The sequence below is a fragment of the Octopus sinensis genome, linkage group LG16, assembly GCF_006345805.1.
Source record: "Octopus sinensis linkage group LG16, ASM634580v1, whole genome shotgun sequence".
NCBI classification, from domain to species: domain Eukaryota; kingdom Metazoa; phylum Mollusca; class Cephalopoda; order Octopoda; family Octopodidae; genus Octopus; species Octopus sinensis.
This window is the reverse complement of record NC_043012.1, coordinates 34990108-35006188: the sequence shown is the minus strand read 5'-3', so window position 1 is coordinate 35006188 and position 16081 is coordinate 34990108. Positions and strand designations below refer to the sequence as shown.

Here is a 16081-nt window from a genome sequence, read left to right as displayed (position 1 = left end):
TAAATTTTATTAATGTATATAGTTATTTAATTCCATTTGTTTATCTGCGTATTGTATTATGTTTTGTTCATATTGTTATCAGTTAACAATCAGTTAACTGATAACAATATGAACAAAATATAATACAATAGACAGATAAACAAATGGAATTAAATAACTATATAGCCACTGACCAGAGTGATTCTGAGATTGTAAACCTTCTTAAATGTCATCAGGTACTTTGTGATTAAGTTGCAATGTTATTATCTGTCTGAATATGTTTGATGAATGTTCATCTGTTTCTGTCTTCATTCCTGATCTCTTTCTCTCTCTCTCTGACCAGGTAACCTTGTACCTCCTCTACAGCAAGACACCTGTTTCTGTCTCTCTGTCTCATTATAACCTTTCATCATCTGACATAAGATCACCTCCTCCAATGCCCCCTCTCCTCTCGAAAGAGTTGTTTTTTGTCTTGCAAATACTTGGTGACCCTGTCAATGCAGGTACCACTTAAAAGCACCCAGTCCACACTGTAAAGTGGTTAGCATTTGGAAGGGCATCCAGCTGTAAAAACCTTGCCGAAACTGACCTCACCTGTGCTTGTGCTACGTAAAAAGGTCTAAGTCCACTCTGCTGAGTGGTTGGTGTTAGGAAGGGCATCCAGCTATAAAAATCCTGCCAAAACAGTCGCAGAAGTCTGGTGCAGGTTTCTGCCTGGCTGGCTCTTGTCAAACTGTTCCACCCATGCCAGCATGGAAGGCGGACATTAAACAATGATGATGATGATAACCATACAGTTCATGTGCAGGTTAAAATTTCAGTGACTACAACGACTCCCTCTATGATAATGCAAATGTTACATGCACACGCCCCCCCCCCACACACACATACGTACATTCATGCATACAAACATACATACGTTATTATCATCATCATCATTTAATGTCTTTCTTCCCTGCTGGTATGGGTTGGATGGCTTGACAGGACCTAGCAAGTCAGAAGAAGATTTCACCAAGCTCCACCATCTGCTTTGGCATGATTTCTGTGGCTGGATGCCCTTCCTAATTCAACCACTTTACAGAGTGTTCTGAATGCTTTTTATGTGGCACCAGCAGCAGTGAAACCATCAAGCAACTTGCAAGGCACAAACCCCTCAACTAAGCGGGGACTAGTATTGAGTAATGTGGCTTTGTGCTACGTGATGAAATGTTGGGGTAATCAAAACGCACAACATGCCTTTTAGATATATTAAATAAGAAAAACATCAGTTTGCAACACTTGTCTCTGTATAATTGTTTTTGCTTTTTGTTTTTATACTGAATATTATTTTTCACAGTAATAATAAAATATTTCAGCCTGTGTTTCTAAGTGTCTTTCATTTTTCTTTTTGATATTGTATCTTTGTTGATCTGAAGTTGAATCTGAGAATTTCCAAATGGGAAATATTTTAAAATCTGGACATTAGCTTAGGTTAATGAAACAAATATTTTTTAAACAAGATTCTTTGGTCACTAAACTCTGCTTCCGAAGACCTGTTGAGGCAAGTGAAATCAAAATCAAAATCAAATTCGATGACTGGCATCCGTGCTAAGTGGGGTGCAAAGAGCACCAAAAGAGCACCATACGAGGATGATCATTGACAGAGCGGCTAACCGGCTTCCATGCCAGTGGCACATAAAAGGGTACCATTCGAGTGTGATCATCACCAGCGTCGCGGTGCCAAAAGCACCGTCTGAGTGTGATCGTTGCCAGAGCAGCCAACTGGCTTCCGTGCCGGTGGCACGTAAAAGGGCACCATTTGAGCATGATCTTTACCAATGTCGCTTTACTGGCACCTGTGCCGGTGGCATGTGTAAAAAGATTTGAGCGAGGTCATTGCCAGTACCGCCTGACTGGCCCCGTGCCGGTGGCGCGTAAAAAGCACCCACTAAACTCTCGGAGAGGTTGGCGTTAGGAAGGGCATCCAGCTGTAGAAACTCTGCCAGATCAAGACTGGAGCCTGGTGCAGCCATCTGGTTCGCCAGCCCTCAGTCAAAACCGTCCAACCCATGCTAGCATGGAAAGCAGATGTTAAACGATGATGATGATGACAACGACGACGATGACGACAACAATTCATTTCCTCGTAGAAATACATCAACTGTGATGTAGAATTAGTAATGGTACTTTAAAATATGTATTAGTGAGATCATGATGTAAAGATATATGCAACAATGCTATAAGGCCATCACCATTTTTCGCTATCTATCCTGAATATCTTAATGCGGAACTCAAGTTGTCATTTAAGGTGAAATGTTTTAAATGTTTTAAATGTTCTTGTATGCTGATGGTGATGGTGATAGTTATTATAACTGGAGATGTTCATGACTGTAACATTGAGATTAATAATGACGATTATAATAACAATATAAGCAATTTCTAAATGGGTAAAAAGCACCATCCGAGCGTGGCTGATGCCAGCGCCACCTTGACTGGCTTCTGTGCCAGTGGCACATGACCTGCTGTGCTTTAGGAGACCTATTGAGTCAAGTACATCAACATCAAAATAAATAGCAAATGGAAATTGTAGTTGTGATACCTGTGCCGGTGGCACGTAAAAAGCACCATCCTAGCGTGGCTGATGGCAGCGCCGCCTTGACTGGCTTCTGTGCTGGTGGCACGTAAAATGCACCAATCGATCACGGCTGCTGCCAGTGTCCCCTGGCACCGGTGCCAGTGGCATGTAAAAAGCACCCACTACACTTACGGAGTGGTAGGTGTTAGGAAGGGCATCCAGCTGTAGAAACACTTCCAAATCAGACTGGAGCCTGGTGCAACCTCCTGGCTTCCCAGACCCAGTCGACCCGTCCAACCCATGCTAGCATGGAAAACGGACGTTAAATGATGATGATGATGAAGCAATGTTGATTGTACAAAAGATAATAGTAATGATAATGTAGATCAGTGGTTCTCAATGTGGGTGGTGCTAACCCCAAGAGGGTGCTGGATATATCAAAGGAGACATTAGGCTTTAGCAGGCAATGAGGTAACATAATTAGTATACTAAATTTGACCTGTAATAGTAATCATATTATACATGATAAAACTAGCAATGGTTATTAAAATAAAATCTCATCAGGCAGAGGGAATCCATTAACTTGCAATGTATAAAATAAATTTACAACTTTTCTCATTATTACATTTTTTCTTTTATCATTTTACTGTTAAAAGTTTAGACAATCCATTTTAGAGTAAAATTTACAAGTTATCCATATTAAGTTAGTTTAGTCACGGTGCTTCGACTACTACTTAAAGGCTGATGGGGTGAGGGGTATTACAAAAAAGTTTAAAAACCGCTGATGCAGATAACAAGGATATGATATATTGATATTGTAGAAGAAGATGAAGATGACCATATACCTGAAACAACTGACATTTAAACAACGATGTGGGAAGAATGTTTATATGTCCTACAAAACAAGCTCAACCCGTAATGGCTAGCTATTTACTAGATTTGATATGATTTCTCCTGAGAAAAAAAAAAATCGAAGTTGGTTGGACTATATATTATACATTATTTATTGTTTTTGTATTCATTATATATACATTATTCTGCTATTGTATTTTACTGTATTCATGTTGCATAGTTTAACTTATCTTTTCACAGACTGGCGTTAGAGAAGTGGTGGCTATTAAATGTGTATTGAAAAGTACACTAAACAAAAGATCAACAGAGAATTTACTCACCGAAATTGAATTATTGAAAAAATTAAAACATGAACACATTGTAGAGTTGAAAGACTTCTTGGTAAATATATATTTCAGTTAATCATATCTTTAGTTTTGGGATTTGGTTTGCAAGATTCTTTATATGAGTTCGTGTGTTGAAGCATATTCTGTTGTGTCTGGGGAGAGTCATTTTCTTTTTGTGCCTTATTATGTAACACACTCACTGCTAAAATTTCCACTTTTTTCTTATTTTTATTTTCCTAAAATTTTCGTTGCGTCTTGCAACCTTTTCAATAGTTTTGAAAAGGTTGCAAGACGCAACAGAAATTTTAGGAAAATAAAAATAAGAAAAAAAGTGGAAATTTTACCATTGAGTGTGTTATATTATAAGGCACAAAAAGAAAATGACTCTCCCCAGACATAACAGAATATCTTTAGTGTTTCATGGCAAAGCATATAGGAAAACAAATAATCTTATATTTGATAATATATTGTCTTTACTTTGTACAGTCCCTCATATTACTACCCTGGCCACAGTCCTTTTTTTAAAAGGCAAATCTCTCCAAAAGTTCTTTTAATGTTTAGTTTTACAATTGGATAAAGGCACACGTCAAACTAACCACATTTTACTACACCAAATTTAATAGAGACTATTCAATAGAGACAGTGGTTTATTATTTTTTTTAATCAAGACTTAATTGAAAATTTGTGTACTGCAAGATTAAATGCATTCCATTCAGAGGGGATGTTGGCTTGCCCACTTAGCCAATGGGTAACATCCATCGCTGCAAGAAGTGATATCTGATAATATGTTCGATACTGAGGTACTGTGATATGTATATATATCAGAATTATGATATTTGGTTGATAACTGATGAGGGAAGGAACATGTCCATCTCATGTGTGTGTATTTTGTTTTGCTTTTTCCATCTCTTATTCATCATTCTCCTGTGCTATATTTCTATTATTATTTTTTTAATTACATACACACACACACATATATATATAATCAAAATAAGCAACAAGGATATCCAAGGTAGTGCAGTACAATCGTTTCATGCTACTTCATTTTATTAAACACTGTAAGTACTACATCAGTTTTAAAAAATTCTATATGTGACTGAAGATTGCTCGACATTTTAAAACTGATATAATACTTACAGTGTTCAATAAAATGAAGTAGCATGAAACGATTGTACTACACTACCTTGGATATCCTTGTTGCTTATTTTGATTATAATCACCCCATTTGATTTATATGGATAATACCATACCAAATTCTGGTGCCTTCAACTTAAGTACCATAGTCATCTGAATCTAAATTTTGCTGAACTTATAAATATATATATATATATATATATAAATATGTGTGTGGCTGGTGTTTGTAAATCAAAATCTTGTGATTGTGCTACCACCACAATCTTCCTCATCATCATTACTTTCTTGTTTCAGTGGGATGATAAATTCATTTATCTCATCATGGAGTATTGCATTGGGGGAGATTTATCACACTTCTTGAGAAAGAAGAGAGCTTTACCAGAACTTGTTGTACGTCGGTTCCTGCAACAAATAGGTAATTCATTCATTTTTATTTTCTATCTCCTTATTTTATATTTTTGGTTGAACACAGAGAGAGACAGTGAGAGAGAGAGGTGGGGACAGTGAGAGAAATATATATATATATATATATATATAATAAACCTTTACATAAATAAATAACATGAAATACACGAACGGACGAACAAAAAGACAAACGGGTCATTCAAAGCCTTCATTCTTCAGTCAGAAACTGATCCCTCATCGCAGATTTCGGCTGTTTAATTCTGAGATCCGCTCTGAATCAGCCAGCCACAGAAGGAAAGAATGCAACGCAACAGAGATGAACATGAAACGAAAAATCTTTTTTGGAGACAGTAACGGTTAAAAACATGGATGACACAGACACCCTACGGCTTTGAGACAAAAAGAGAGACACAAAAACAATATCAGCAAGCATGGAAAAATAATTACCTTTTCGGTGATAAGACACATGTTGAACAAGCGGCCGATAGTGAGAATTTACAAAAAGAACAGAAGACAAAGATAGGTGTGTAAACAACAAACAGATGTATTAGTTTAATGCTCAGTAAGTGAGAAAACCTTTTATGTTTCGAGCCTATGCTCTTCAACAGAAAGGAACACAGAAACAAACAGGGAGAGAAAATAGAAAAAGGTTTAGTGGCTAGCAATCTATCATGGCGAATATATATATATCGGACAGTGTCATGTGTTCTTGAGCAAAACACTTCAATTCATGTTGCTCCAGTTCTGCTTTCTGTCTGCAGCTAATGTTGGCTTGCTCACCTAGCCAGCTGGGTGGCATCGTTCAAAGGCTAAAACGATGCAAAATGCATTATGACCAGTGATGTGTTGTAGCATCTGATAGTCTGGTCAGTCACATGATATATTATTTTACTATTTTACTTGTTTCAGTCATTTGACTGCTGCCATGCTGGAGCACCGCCTTTTAGTCGAGCCAATCGACCCCAGGACTTATTCTTTGTAAGCTTAGTACTTATTCTATCGGTCTCTTTCGCCGAACTGCTAAGTTACAGGGATGTAAACACACCAGCATTGGTTGTCAAGCAATGTTGAGGGGACAAACATAGACACACAAACATATACACACACATACATATATATATATATATATATATATATATATATATTATATATATATATATATATATATATATACGACAGGCTTCTTTCAGTTTCCATCTACCAAATCGACTCATAAGGCTTTGGTCGGCCCTAAGCTATAGTAGAAGACACTTGTTCAAGGTGCCAGGCAGTGGGACTGAACCCAGAACCATGTGGTTATATATGTATACATATATTTATTCTTATTTTTTACCCTTTTACCACTATCTTATTTTTTATTCCTTTCTCCGATCTCTCTTTCTCCCTCTCTCATAAACCCACTCACAAAACCCATTTATGTCCATCATACTTTCTGTATAGACATTTACAATATGAATACTTTCAAAACACTGCCCGACTTTACCTGGGATTTTAACTCAAGACCTGCACCTTCATGGAGGTACTGACCAACATCTATATCCTCAGGAAAAAGATGAGTTGTGAACATTATTCTCCTGCTTATATTCTTCGAACTACTTTTACTCTTCATTCTTCTATATTTGTTCCTTTATTCTTCTATTTTATTCCTTATAAACTGTGAACTTTATGCCTTGTAAGCTGTAAATTTTTCCCCATCTAAAATATACCTTGTCTCTGATGATGGAATATCCAGTGCATGGACATGCTAACCTATCATTTGGGTTATCCTAGAAACAGCTGTAAGACTTCAAATTAAATTATTCTAAATGACTTCAGACACTCGTTCTGCCTTGGTTTTGGTTTTTCCTCTAATATTATACATAGCTGCTATTACAGAACCCTAACACTAATCCCTTGATCCAGCCTTAGCTGTGATCTTGAAACTTAACAGTTGACATACTACAGCACTTACCCAGCATACCTTTTCGTTTAGTAAACCTCTGATGAACTCGTCTCTTTAGTTCTGTCCACATTTGCTCAATGATATTTAAGTCAGGGCCCTGAGCTGGCCAGTCTTTCAATACTTTAGCACCTTCATCAGCCAAACTCTTTTGTGTTGTATGTCATTTGTGGCATGGAGCTCCATCATGCTGAAAAATCTCACCTCCTTCATCCAAGTCTGGTATCAAATTGTTCTTTAGCAACCGGATGTATTTGGCACTATTCAAGTTGCCATCAGTTTTAACCAACTTTCTTGAACCATCACTTTTTATTTATCCCCAAAGTATCAAACTCTTACCACACAAACTTTACTGTTTTCATCATGTAACATGGGTTGTTTCACTTTGTAAGAAGTGAGAATTTGTCAGAAGGCCTCCAGGAAAGCAAAACAACCCACGTTACGTGATGAAAACAGTCTGATGCTTTGGGGATACATAAAAAGCTGATGGTTCAAGAAAGTTGAACTTGAATAGTGCCAAATACATCCAGTTGCTGAAGGACAATTTGATACCAGACTTGGATGAAGGTGAGATTTTTCAACATGATGGAGGCTCCATGCCACAAATGGCATGCAACATGACAGAGCCTGGCTGATGAAGGTGTTAAGGTATTGATAGATCAGCCAGCTCAGAGCCATGACTTAAATATCATTGAGCTAATGTGGACAGAACTAAAGAGAAGAGTCCGTCAGAAGAATCCATGCAACTTTGAAGAGTTGTGGGAGCTCAGTCTCAGAGAATGGCATCTCGTGCCTGTGAAGATGGTGAAGGATTGGTATGCATCTCTTCCCAGGTGCATTGAAGCAATTATTCAAGCTAAGGGAAGCCATAGGCATAGGAGTGGCTGTGTGGTAAGTAGCTTGTTTACGAACCACATGGTTCCAGGTTCAGTCCCACTGCGTGGCACCTTGGGCAAGTGTCTTCTACTATAGCCTCGGGCCGACCAAAGCCTTGTGAGTGGATTTGGTAGACGGAAACTGAAAGAAGCCCGTCGTATATATGTATATATATATATATATATATATATGCATGTGTGTGTTTGTGTGTCTGTGATTGTCCCCCTAGCTTTGCTTGACAACCGATGCTGGTGTGTTTATGTCCCCGTTACTTAGTGGTTCGGCAAATGAGACCGGCAGAATAAGTACTGGGCTTACAAGGAATGAGTCTTGGGGTTGAGTTGCTCGATTAAAGGCGGTGCTCCAGCATGGCCGCAGTCAAATGACTGAAACAAGTAAAAGAATAAAAGAAAAGAATAATACAAAATATTAACAATGTACAGTAACTTCTTGAAATGCGCATTATGTAATAAATTTCCATTATGGACATTTTTCTGTTTTAAAATGCTGTATCTTGATTGGTTTATGTGAGGTGGATGAAAACTTTTGCATGGCTATTTTTGGTGGATGTCTCACATCTTCCCCTTTCATTCAGAGCCCCCACTACAAAATATAATGATTAGGTATGAAAAGGATACCAACAGGGCCAATGTTTCATCTATAAAGAAAAACAATGCAAAACATCCACTTATAAGTTGGCAATTAGTAGAAATTTACAATAGTTTAAAGTGGCAGAAGACTTTTGCATGGTATGCTCCCTCGCTCTCTCTCTCTCTCTATATATATATGTATATACACACACACACACACACACATATATATATATATAATATATATATATATACACACACATATACCTACACATACATACATGTGAACATAGACATACACATTTAAATATAAAACATAAAGCCTATCCTCATCATCATCATCATCGTTTAACGTCCGCTTTCCATGCTAGCATGGGTTGGACGAATGACTGAGGGTTGGCGAACCAGATGGCTGCACCAGGCCCCAATTTGATCTGGCAGAGTTTCTACAGCTGGATGCCCTTCCTAACACCAACCACTCCGAGAGTGTAGTGGGTACTTTTACATGCCACCGGCACAGGGCCAGTCAGACTGTACTGGCAACGACCTCGCTCAAATCTTTTACACATGCCACTGGCACAGGTGCCAGTAAGGCGACGTTGGTAACAATCACGCTCGAATAGTGTCTTTTACATGCTACCGGCATGGAGGCCAGATAGCTGAGGATTTTGAATATTCATTCACTCAGTTTTGTAACTGAGTGACTAAATTTGGTAGATGGAAACTGAAAGAAGTTTATCATATGTGTGTGTCTCCTTGTCTTCACATTGCATGATAGTTGTGTGTGTATGTGAGTGTGTATTAAATTGAATTAAATATTATATTAAAGATCTTTTCTTTCAAAATTAATTGCCATATCATGTCTGTTTGTTTATGTGTGTGTGTGTGTGAAATTTAATATATATGCAGACACCTTTTATTTTATGATCCACCTGAATTCAACAAAGGTCAACGTCTGCCAGAAACTTGGCAGTGAAATGAAACAGGAAGAATTGATTTTCTCTGGAAGTAAGTCTGTTGCAGAACACAGAAGGAAATCCATCAGAGAACTCATGATCACACACATGCTTACATGCATGCTCTGTGTGTGTGTGTATGTAAGGGCAATAAAATGAATTTTCAGATTGCCTGATTCATCATCATCATCATCACTTAACATATATGTTCTGTACTGGTAATGGCTTGGATGGTTTGAGAGGATCTGACAAGTCCTAAGACTGCATTGTATTCCAGTATTCCATGCTCTGGCATGGTTTCCACAGCTGGATAACCTTCCTAATGCCCACAAACTTTGCAGTATGTACTGAGTGGGTGCCTTTTTTCATAGCACCAGCACCAATGGGGTTGTCACCCAGCCTGCAAGACCAAGATTCTCTTTTGACAGAGTACGAGAAAGAGGCACCTTTATGATATGTGATGAGAGGTTAAAGTGAGAGAGTAAGTCCAGAACAGAACAAATTGGAAATGTTTTTAAGTCCAAATGATTTATTTGTAAATTGTTCCATTTTTCCTCAGATACATTTGGCTGTCACTCATTTCCCTTGTATCATATCACTCTCTCTTCACCAGTGTGACCTGGAAATATTATGAATTATTATTATTATTATTATATGTGATTTGTTTATTTACAGCACTTGCCATTCATTTTTTATGGAGTAATAATGTTGCTCACATGGACCTAAAACCACAGAACATACTCTTAACTTCCTCAGAGAACCCAATACTAAAGATTGCAGGTAAGTCTTCTTTGATACTTCTGTCTTACAATCACCACCTCTTGCAGTGTAAAACATTACAATTTCTAACAAAGTTGGGGATTTGTCAGTCAATGCCGGGTAAAACTGAATCTGTAAATTGGTTTTATGTCCATGCCAGCATAGTCTTGATAAAAACAGGTTTGCTCTGCATATTTTCCGTTCCCTATACCTAGAGCTTCTCAGTCAATAACTCTTCCTTAAAATCACCCTGTTTGCACATTCTTCTCATCTTGTGAAATTTTTGTGTTTAACCCTTTAGTATTTAAACCGGCCATATCCGGCCAAAATACTTAATCTGTTTTATGTTCAAACTGACCAGATCCAGGCTCTCACACCTACCCTACAATGTTATTCTACATTAAGTAATTACACCATCAAGATCTTGAAGATATGAGATAATGCATGATTAATTCAAATCAATGTGAATCAATAAGTATTATGTTTGATAGAATAATCTGAACACTAAAGGGTTAAGTAGCACGTAAAGCCACAGTCGAACCAATTCTATTATATGGCTCAGAAACCTGGACGTTGTCAAAGAAGCTTGAGAGGCAGTTGGATGGAACTTACACTCGCCTCCTTATGAGAGCTCAAAATCTCTCGTGGAAGCATCATCCAACCAAAGTACAAATATATGGGAAACTATCACCTGTATCATCTCTTGTGAAAGGCAGAAGATTCCAGTTTGCTGGACATTGTTGTAGAGCTGAAAACAAGGTAATTTCTACTCTTCTCCTCTGGAAGCCATCTGCTCGCAATACCAGAGGGCGCACACTATCCTACCCTGATGTAATCTCCAGGGATACAGGCATCCAGCAACAGGACTTCCGTAATGCTATGATGGACTGTGAAGTCTGGCGTAGTATAGTAAATTCCATTGTCTCGACCACGGTCGAACAATGATGATGATGAGCACATAAAATGCACCTAAATTCAGCTACCTGTAGAGGACAGGCATCCAGTCTTCAAGAAATGTTGCCTACAATAAACAGTGAAGATTTACATTTTCATCCACTTAGTGCTATGAAAAATCTGGTCTGCTCACAACAGATGAAAGAGTTGGTGGAGATGTAATTAGCATGATAACTACTGGAGTTATTAGGAAAGTAATTTTATGCATTTGACTGTATTCTCTCTTAAATATTTTTGTAATCTTACAATAATTATAAGATGGAAATAGCAAAATACAGGATAAATGCTAAACAGTATTTAATTTGATTCCCTCCATTATGAGGTGAAATACTGCAGAGGCTACTTAGACTCAAGAATCAAGAAAATAATTACCAGGTAAATATTAGGTTTACTTCTCCAGGTAGGTATGTAGTCTCAAACCAATCTAAGAAGTTATCATTTAAGATATCACATAATTTCTTTTCCAGATTTCGGATTTGCTAAACATATGTTAGAAGGTACCGAAATGCATTCTTTGAGAGGTTCTTTGTTATATATGGCACCAGAAATCCTCTGCAAGCGGAAATATGACAGTCGAGTGGACCTGTGGTCTATTGGCGTCATTTTTTATGGTAAATAATAATTGAAGAATTATTTATGTTTCATTTGTGTATTTTCAACTCCCTTATTTGTTTTTGTATTAATGTGTTTTTAAATGTTTGTTTTTGATTGAGAATTCCCAATGATAAAAATCGTTAGACATAGTGTTGGAAACTTTTTAATCTCTAGATATGTAGTAAGTTCTTCAAGAGATTTCTGTTTTGGCATCTTTTGAATGGGGCTGCCAAACTATCAAAAATAAAGCTTTTAGTATTCTTATAGCTTTCCTTCTGTCCTTAATTCAGGCAACCTAAGTTTGTAGGGTTTCATGTTAAGTACATTATCACAATGTTTCAGCTTGAGGAGCGCATTAGGCTGGCCACCAAGTCGAGGGTGCACCAAGCAGTTGTATTGCATTATGTAGCCATCGTAATATTTCTCTTTTACACGTGCTTTCTCAATTTTAATTATTATTAAGGCTTACTTTATCAAGAGCTATTATTTTCCTTAAAAAAGGAAGAGTTATTTCCCTTCTATGAAAAAAAACATAGTTAACCGTAAGTTGATGCAAGGCACATTTTTTTGTAGTGATTATTATTGTATTATCTCTATATTGTAAGTTTTAAAGCTTCGACTGACTGGTACCTTGCTATTTGAGAGAAATTTAATTGCTCTCTGGACCTCTGCTTCTGTCACAAACTTTGCCAGAGAAGTGTTGGAAAACAAGAACAATGCAGATGGGCCGGTTGGTTGCTGTTTAGTCCCATGTTAGTCCTGATTGAGCAGATGGGGCCATCCTGTTTTTATAGAAATACATTACCTAATGTGTCCTTCATCATCATCATCATCGTTTAACGTCCGTTTTCCATGCTTGCATGGGTTGGACGGTTCGGTCGGGGTTTGGGAAGCCAGGAGGCTGCACCAGGCTCCTGTCTGATCTGGCAGTGTTTCTACAGCTGGATGCCCTTCCTAACGCCAACCACGTCGTGAGTGTAGTGGGTGCTTTTTACATGCCAGGCAAGGCTGGCAACGGCCGCGATCAGTTGTTGCTTTTTACGTAAAACTATAGATTGTGATTTGAAGGAGTGTGAGCTGTTATTTCTTGCAGGACCTATGACTATTGCAAAGACTTCCTTATTTGGAAGAATCAAACAAGACACTTGGCAGTATTTAGTTATATTTTATATTCCAATCCTGTTAGGATTGACTTTGCCTCTCATCCTTTCGGGGTTCGTTAAATTAACAACACACATCCCACCCAGAATTTATGGCTTTGTTACTAAGCTAGAAATCCTTAGTAATGTTTTAATATAATATACTAGCAGTATCGCCCGGCGTTGCTCGGGTTTGTAAGGGAAATAACTATATAAGAATTTTTAGAGATAATAGCCATCTCAATATGGCTAACCACAAAGGATGGGGTGTTACTGTAGCTTTTTACGTTCTGAGATTTAATAATAATTTTTTAGAGAGTTACTTCCCTTATATATGCCAAAAATGCATTAAAAATGGGAAAAATTGATGGTAAATTTTTTTTAAATTGTAGACTCATCGTAGACGCGCGCTAATACCCAGAAGGGCTCGATGTGAATCACGACTATAAGATACCCGGTTTTGGTTAAACTGCACCGCAAAATGTGGGAGTAGTTAGGAATCTAAATCGTAGGAGACAGACAGCACACAACCTCACTTTTATATATAATATATTAATGTTTAATAATTCTGTTTAGTAATAGTTTTCCATTTTCATTTTTAGAGTGCCTTTTTGGCCAAGCACCATTTGCATCCAGAAGTTTTACAGAACTGGAAGAAAAAATCACTGATAGCTGGCCCATTGCGGTAAAGAAAAAGCCTTACTATGTTTTTCTCATTTTTATCATTATCTTCTTCATCCGCATTATCATATTCCTTTCCTTTAATAATAAATCACACAATTATGAGAACGATACCTTTTTTTATTACAAAATCCTTGCTTTAATATCAAGTAGCAGTACCCGGGAAATTCCACAGCCCATTTTGGGATTTTCCAATGTCATTTGTACAAATTATTCTTGCCTATCATTGTCATTCATGTTTTGCTTTCTTTCTTGATTAACAATTCTCGTCCTTTTCCCATTGATTTCAGCTTCATCATTCATCATACACCATCTTTTAGCGCCATTAATTGAATAAAATTTATTCCTTTCCACCTGAGTTAAATTTTCTCATAATTTTTGGCCATTTGCCAGCCTCATCCAGCCCCCATGCCGGTGGCATGTAAAAAGCACCCACTACACTCACGGAGTGGTTGGTGTTAGGAAGGGCATCCAGGTGTAGAAACACTGCCAGATCAGACTGGAGCCTGGTGCAGCCTCCTGGCTTCCCAGACCCTGGTCGAACCGTACAACCCATGCTAGCATGGAAAGTGGACGTTAAACGATGATGTTGAGGATGATGATGCTGTTCATCAAATATCATCATCATCATTTAATGTCTGTTTCCATGCTGAATGAGTTGGACAGCTTGACAGGAAATGACGAAGCTAGGGGCTGCACCAGGTTCCATAATCTGTTATGACTTGGTTCCCATAGTTGGATGCCCTTCCTAATGCCAACCACTTTACAGAGTATACTGGGTGCTTTTTACATGGCACCAGCATGCACATGTATGCTTTTTACATGGCACTTAGGTTTTAGGACTTCAACTGTGTTGTGGTAGGTAGGTCTTTGTGAGTGGATTTAGTTGATGGAAACTAAAAGAAGCCTTTTCTCTGTGTGTGTGTGTCTTTGTGTTTGTCCCCCACTACTGCTTGACAATTGGTGTTGGTGTGTTTATGTCCCTGTAACTTAGTGGTTCAGCAAAAGAGAACGATAAGAGAACAAATAAAATGACAATGAAAGTGATTGCCTTTCATGAATAAAACAATAAAAATAACTTATAGATGGAAAACCCGGAAGTTGAGGCTAATTATCAATTACAGACATGTTTATTTATTTTATAGCAATACCATATCTCTTGTAAATCTAATGTGTTTCTGTTGTTGCATTCTTCATCAAATCATTAAAAAACATATTTATTCTCCATTAATTATGTTGTGTCTTTGCAGCTTCCATATGGAGTTGAAGTTTCTGACAATTGTCGGGATTTACTCCTCTCCTTGCTAAAAAGGGACCCAGACAAACGGATCAAATTCACTGAATTCTTCTGCCATCCATTTATTGATCTGGTTCATGCTCCATCTTCAGAATCTTTGGAAAAAGCTGTGAGTTTCTTTTCCCTTCCTTCTTTAACTTATCTGTTGTTCAGATTTATTAGTTTAGGGTCAAGGGTCAATAATTTTAGCTATTTGGATCACCTTTGAAAATTGAAAGCTGGACCATTTTTCTATCTTTTTTATCAATCTAAAATAATCTATCGTGTCAGAATCACAGAGGCTGGTTGAAGTTTATTGAGATGCACCCAACTTGTCCAACCCGTCGCTAGAAACCATAGTTAATTCCCTTTCTAGTTCACACTTCTACATCTGTTCTTCAGAGCCAGGCTGTGTCCTCCATTTCAACACCCCCAATTTCCAGGACAACCCCCATTACCAAGCTGCTCACATCTCATCATATGGTCCTGTTCTCCAATTTGAGCACATATCAGTTTCTTCTTACCCTCTCTAGGATTCTAGGATCTTCCTCTTCTGCTCTTACCCTCTCTAGGATACTAGGATCTTCCTCTCCTGCTCTTACCCTCTCTGGGATACTAGGATCTTCCTCTTCTGCTCTTACCCTCTCTAGGATACTAGGATCTTCCTCTCCTGCTCTTACCCTCTCTAGGATTCTAGGATCTTCCTCTTCTCCTCTTACCCTCTCTAGGTTTCTAGGATCTTCCTCTTCTGCTCCTACTCTCTCTAGGATTCTTGGATCTTCTACATCGTCTCCACCATCCTCATTGTCTCCCCAGTTTGACCCATCCACTTACCTCTTGACGTAACTGAATGCTGTTTGAAGCCACCCCATGACTGGAGAGTGAGCCACCAGTCTCCCACACACTGAGAATAGTTCTTGTCTGTTGGCACTGGTACCCAGCTCCAGAATCTTATCTCGTCTCTGAAACACCAACACACCTGTTTTGTCTCTTTGAAACTCGAGCCCCAGTGCAGTACCTTCCAACTTTTGGCTCCAGTGGTTTTGTGATAAGCCTGAACTTCTTGT

At 38.1% G+C, this 16081-nt stretch overlaps 1 protein-coding gene across 7 annotated transcripts in view; it reads left to right on the top strand.

Annotated features, from left to right (window-relative positions):
- LOC115220465 (serine/threonine-protein kinase ULK3) overlaps nt 1–16081 on the top strand; it is a 104138-nt gene that overhangs the window by 13677 nt on the left and 74380 nt on the right. For all 7 annotated transcript variants that reach the window (XM_029790592.2, XM_036509985.1, XM_036509986.1 and 4 more), the window contains 6 exons: nt 3626–3766; nt 5140–5260; nt 10287–10391; nt 11792–11935; nt 13660–13742; nt 14989–15144. In XM_029790592.2, the coding sequence (XP_029646452.1) occupies nt 3626–3766; nt 5140–5260; nt 10287–10391; nt 11792–11935; nt 13660–13742; nt 14989–15144 (750 nt within the window). The remainder of the gene's footprint in view (nt 1–3625; nt 3767–5139; nt 5261–10286; nt 10392–11791; nt 11936–13659; nt 13743–14988; nt 15145–16081) is intronic.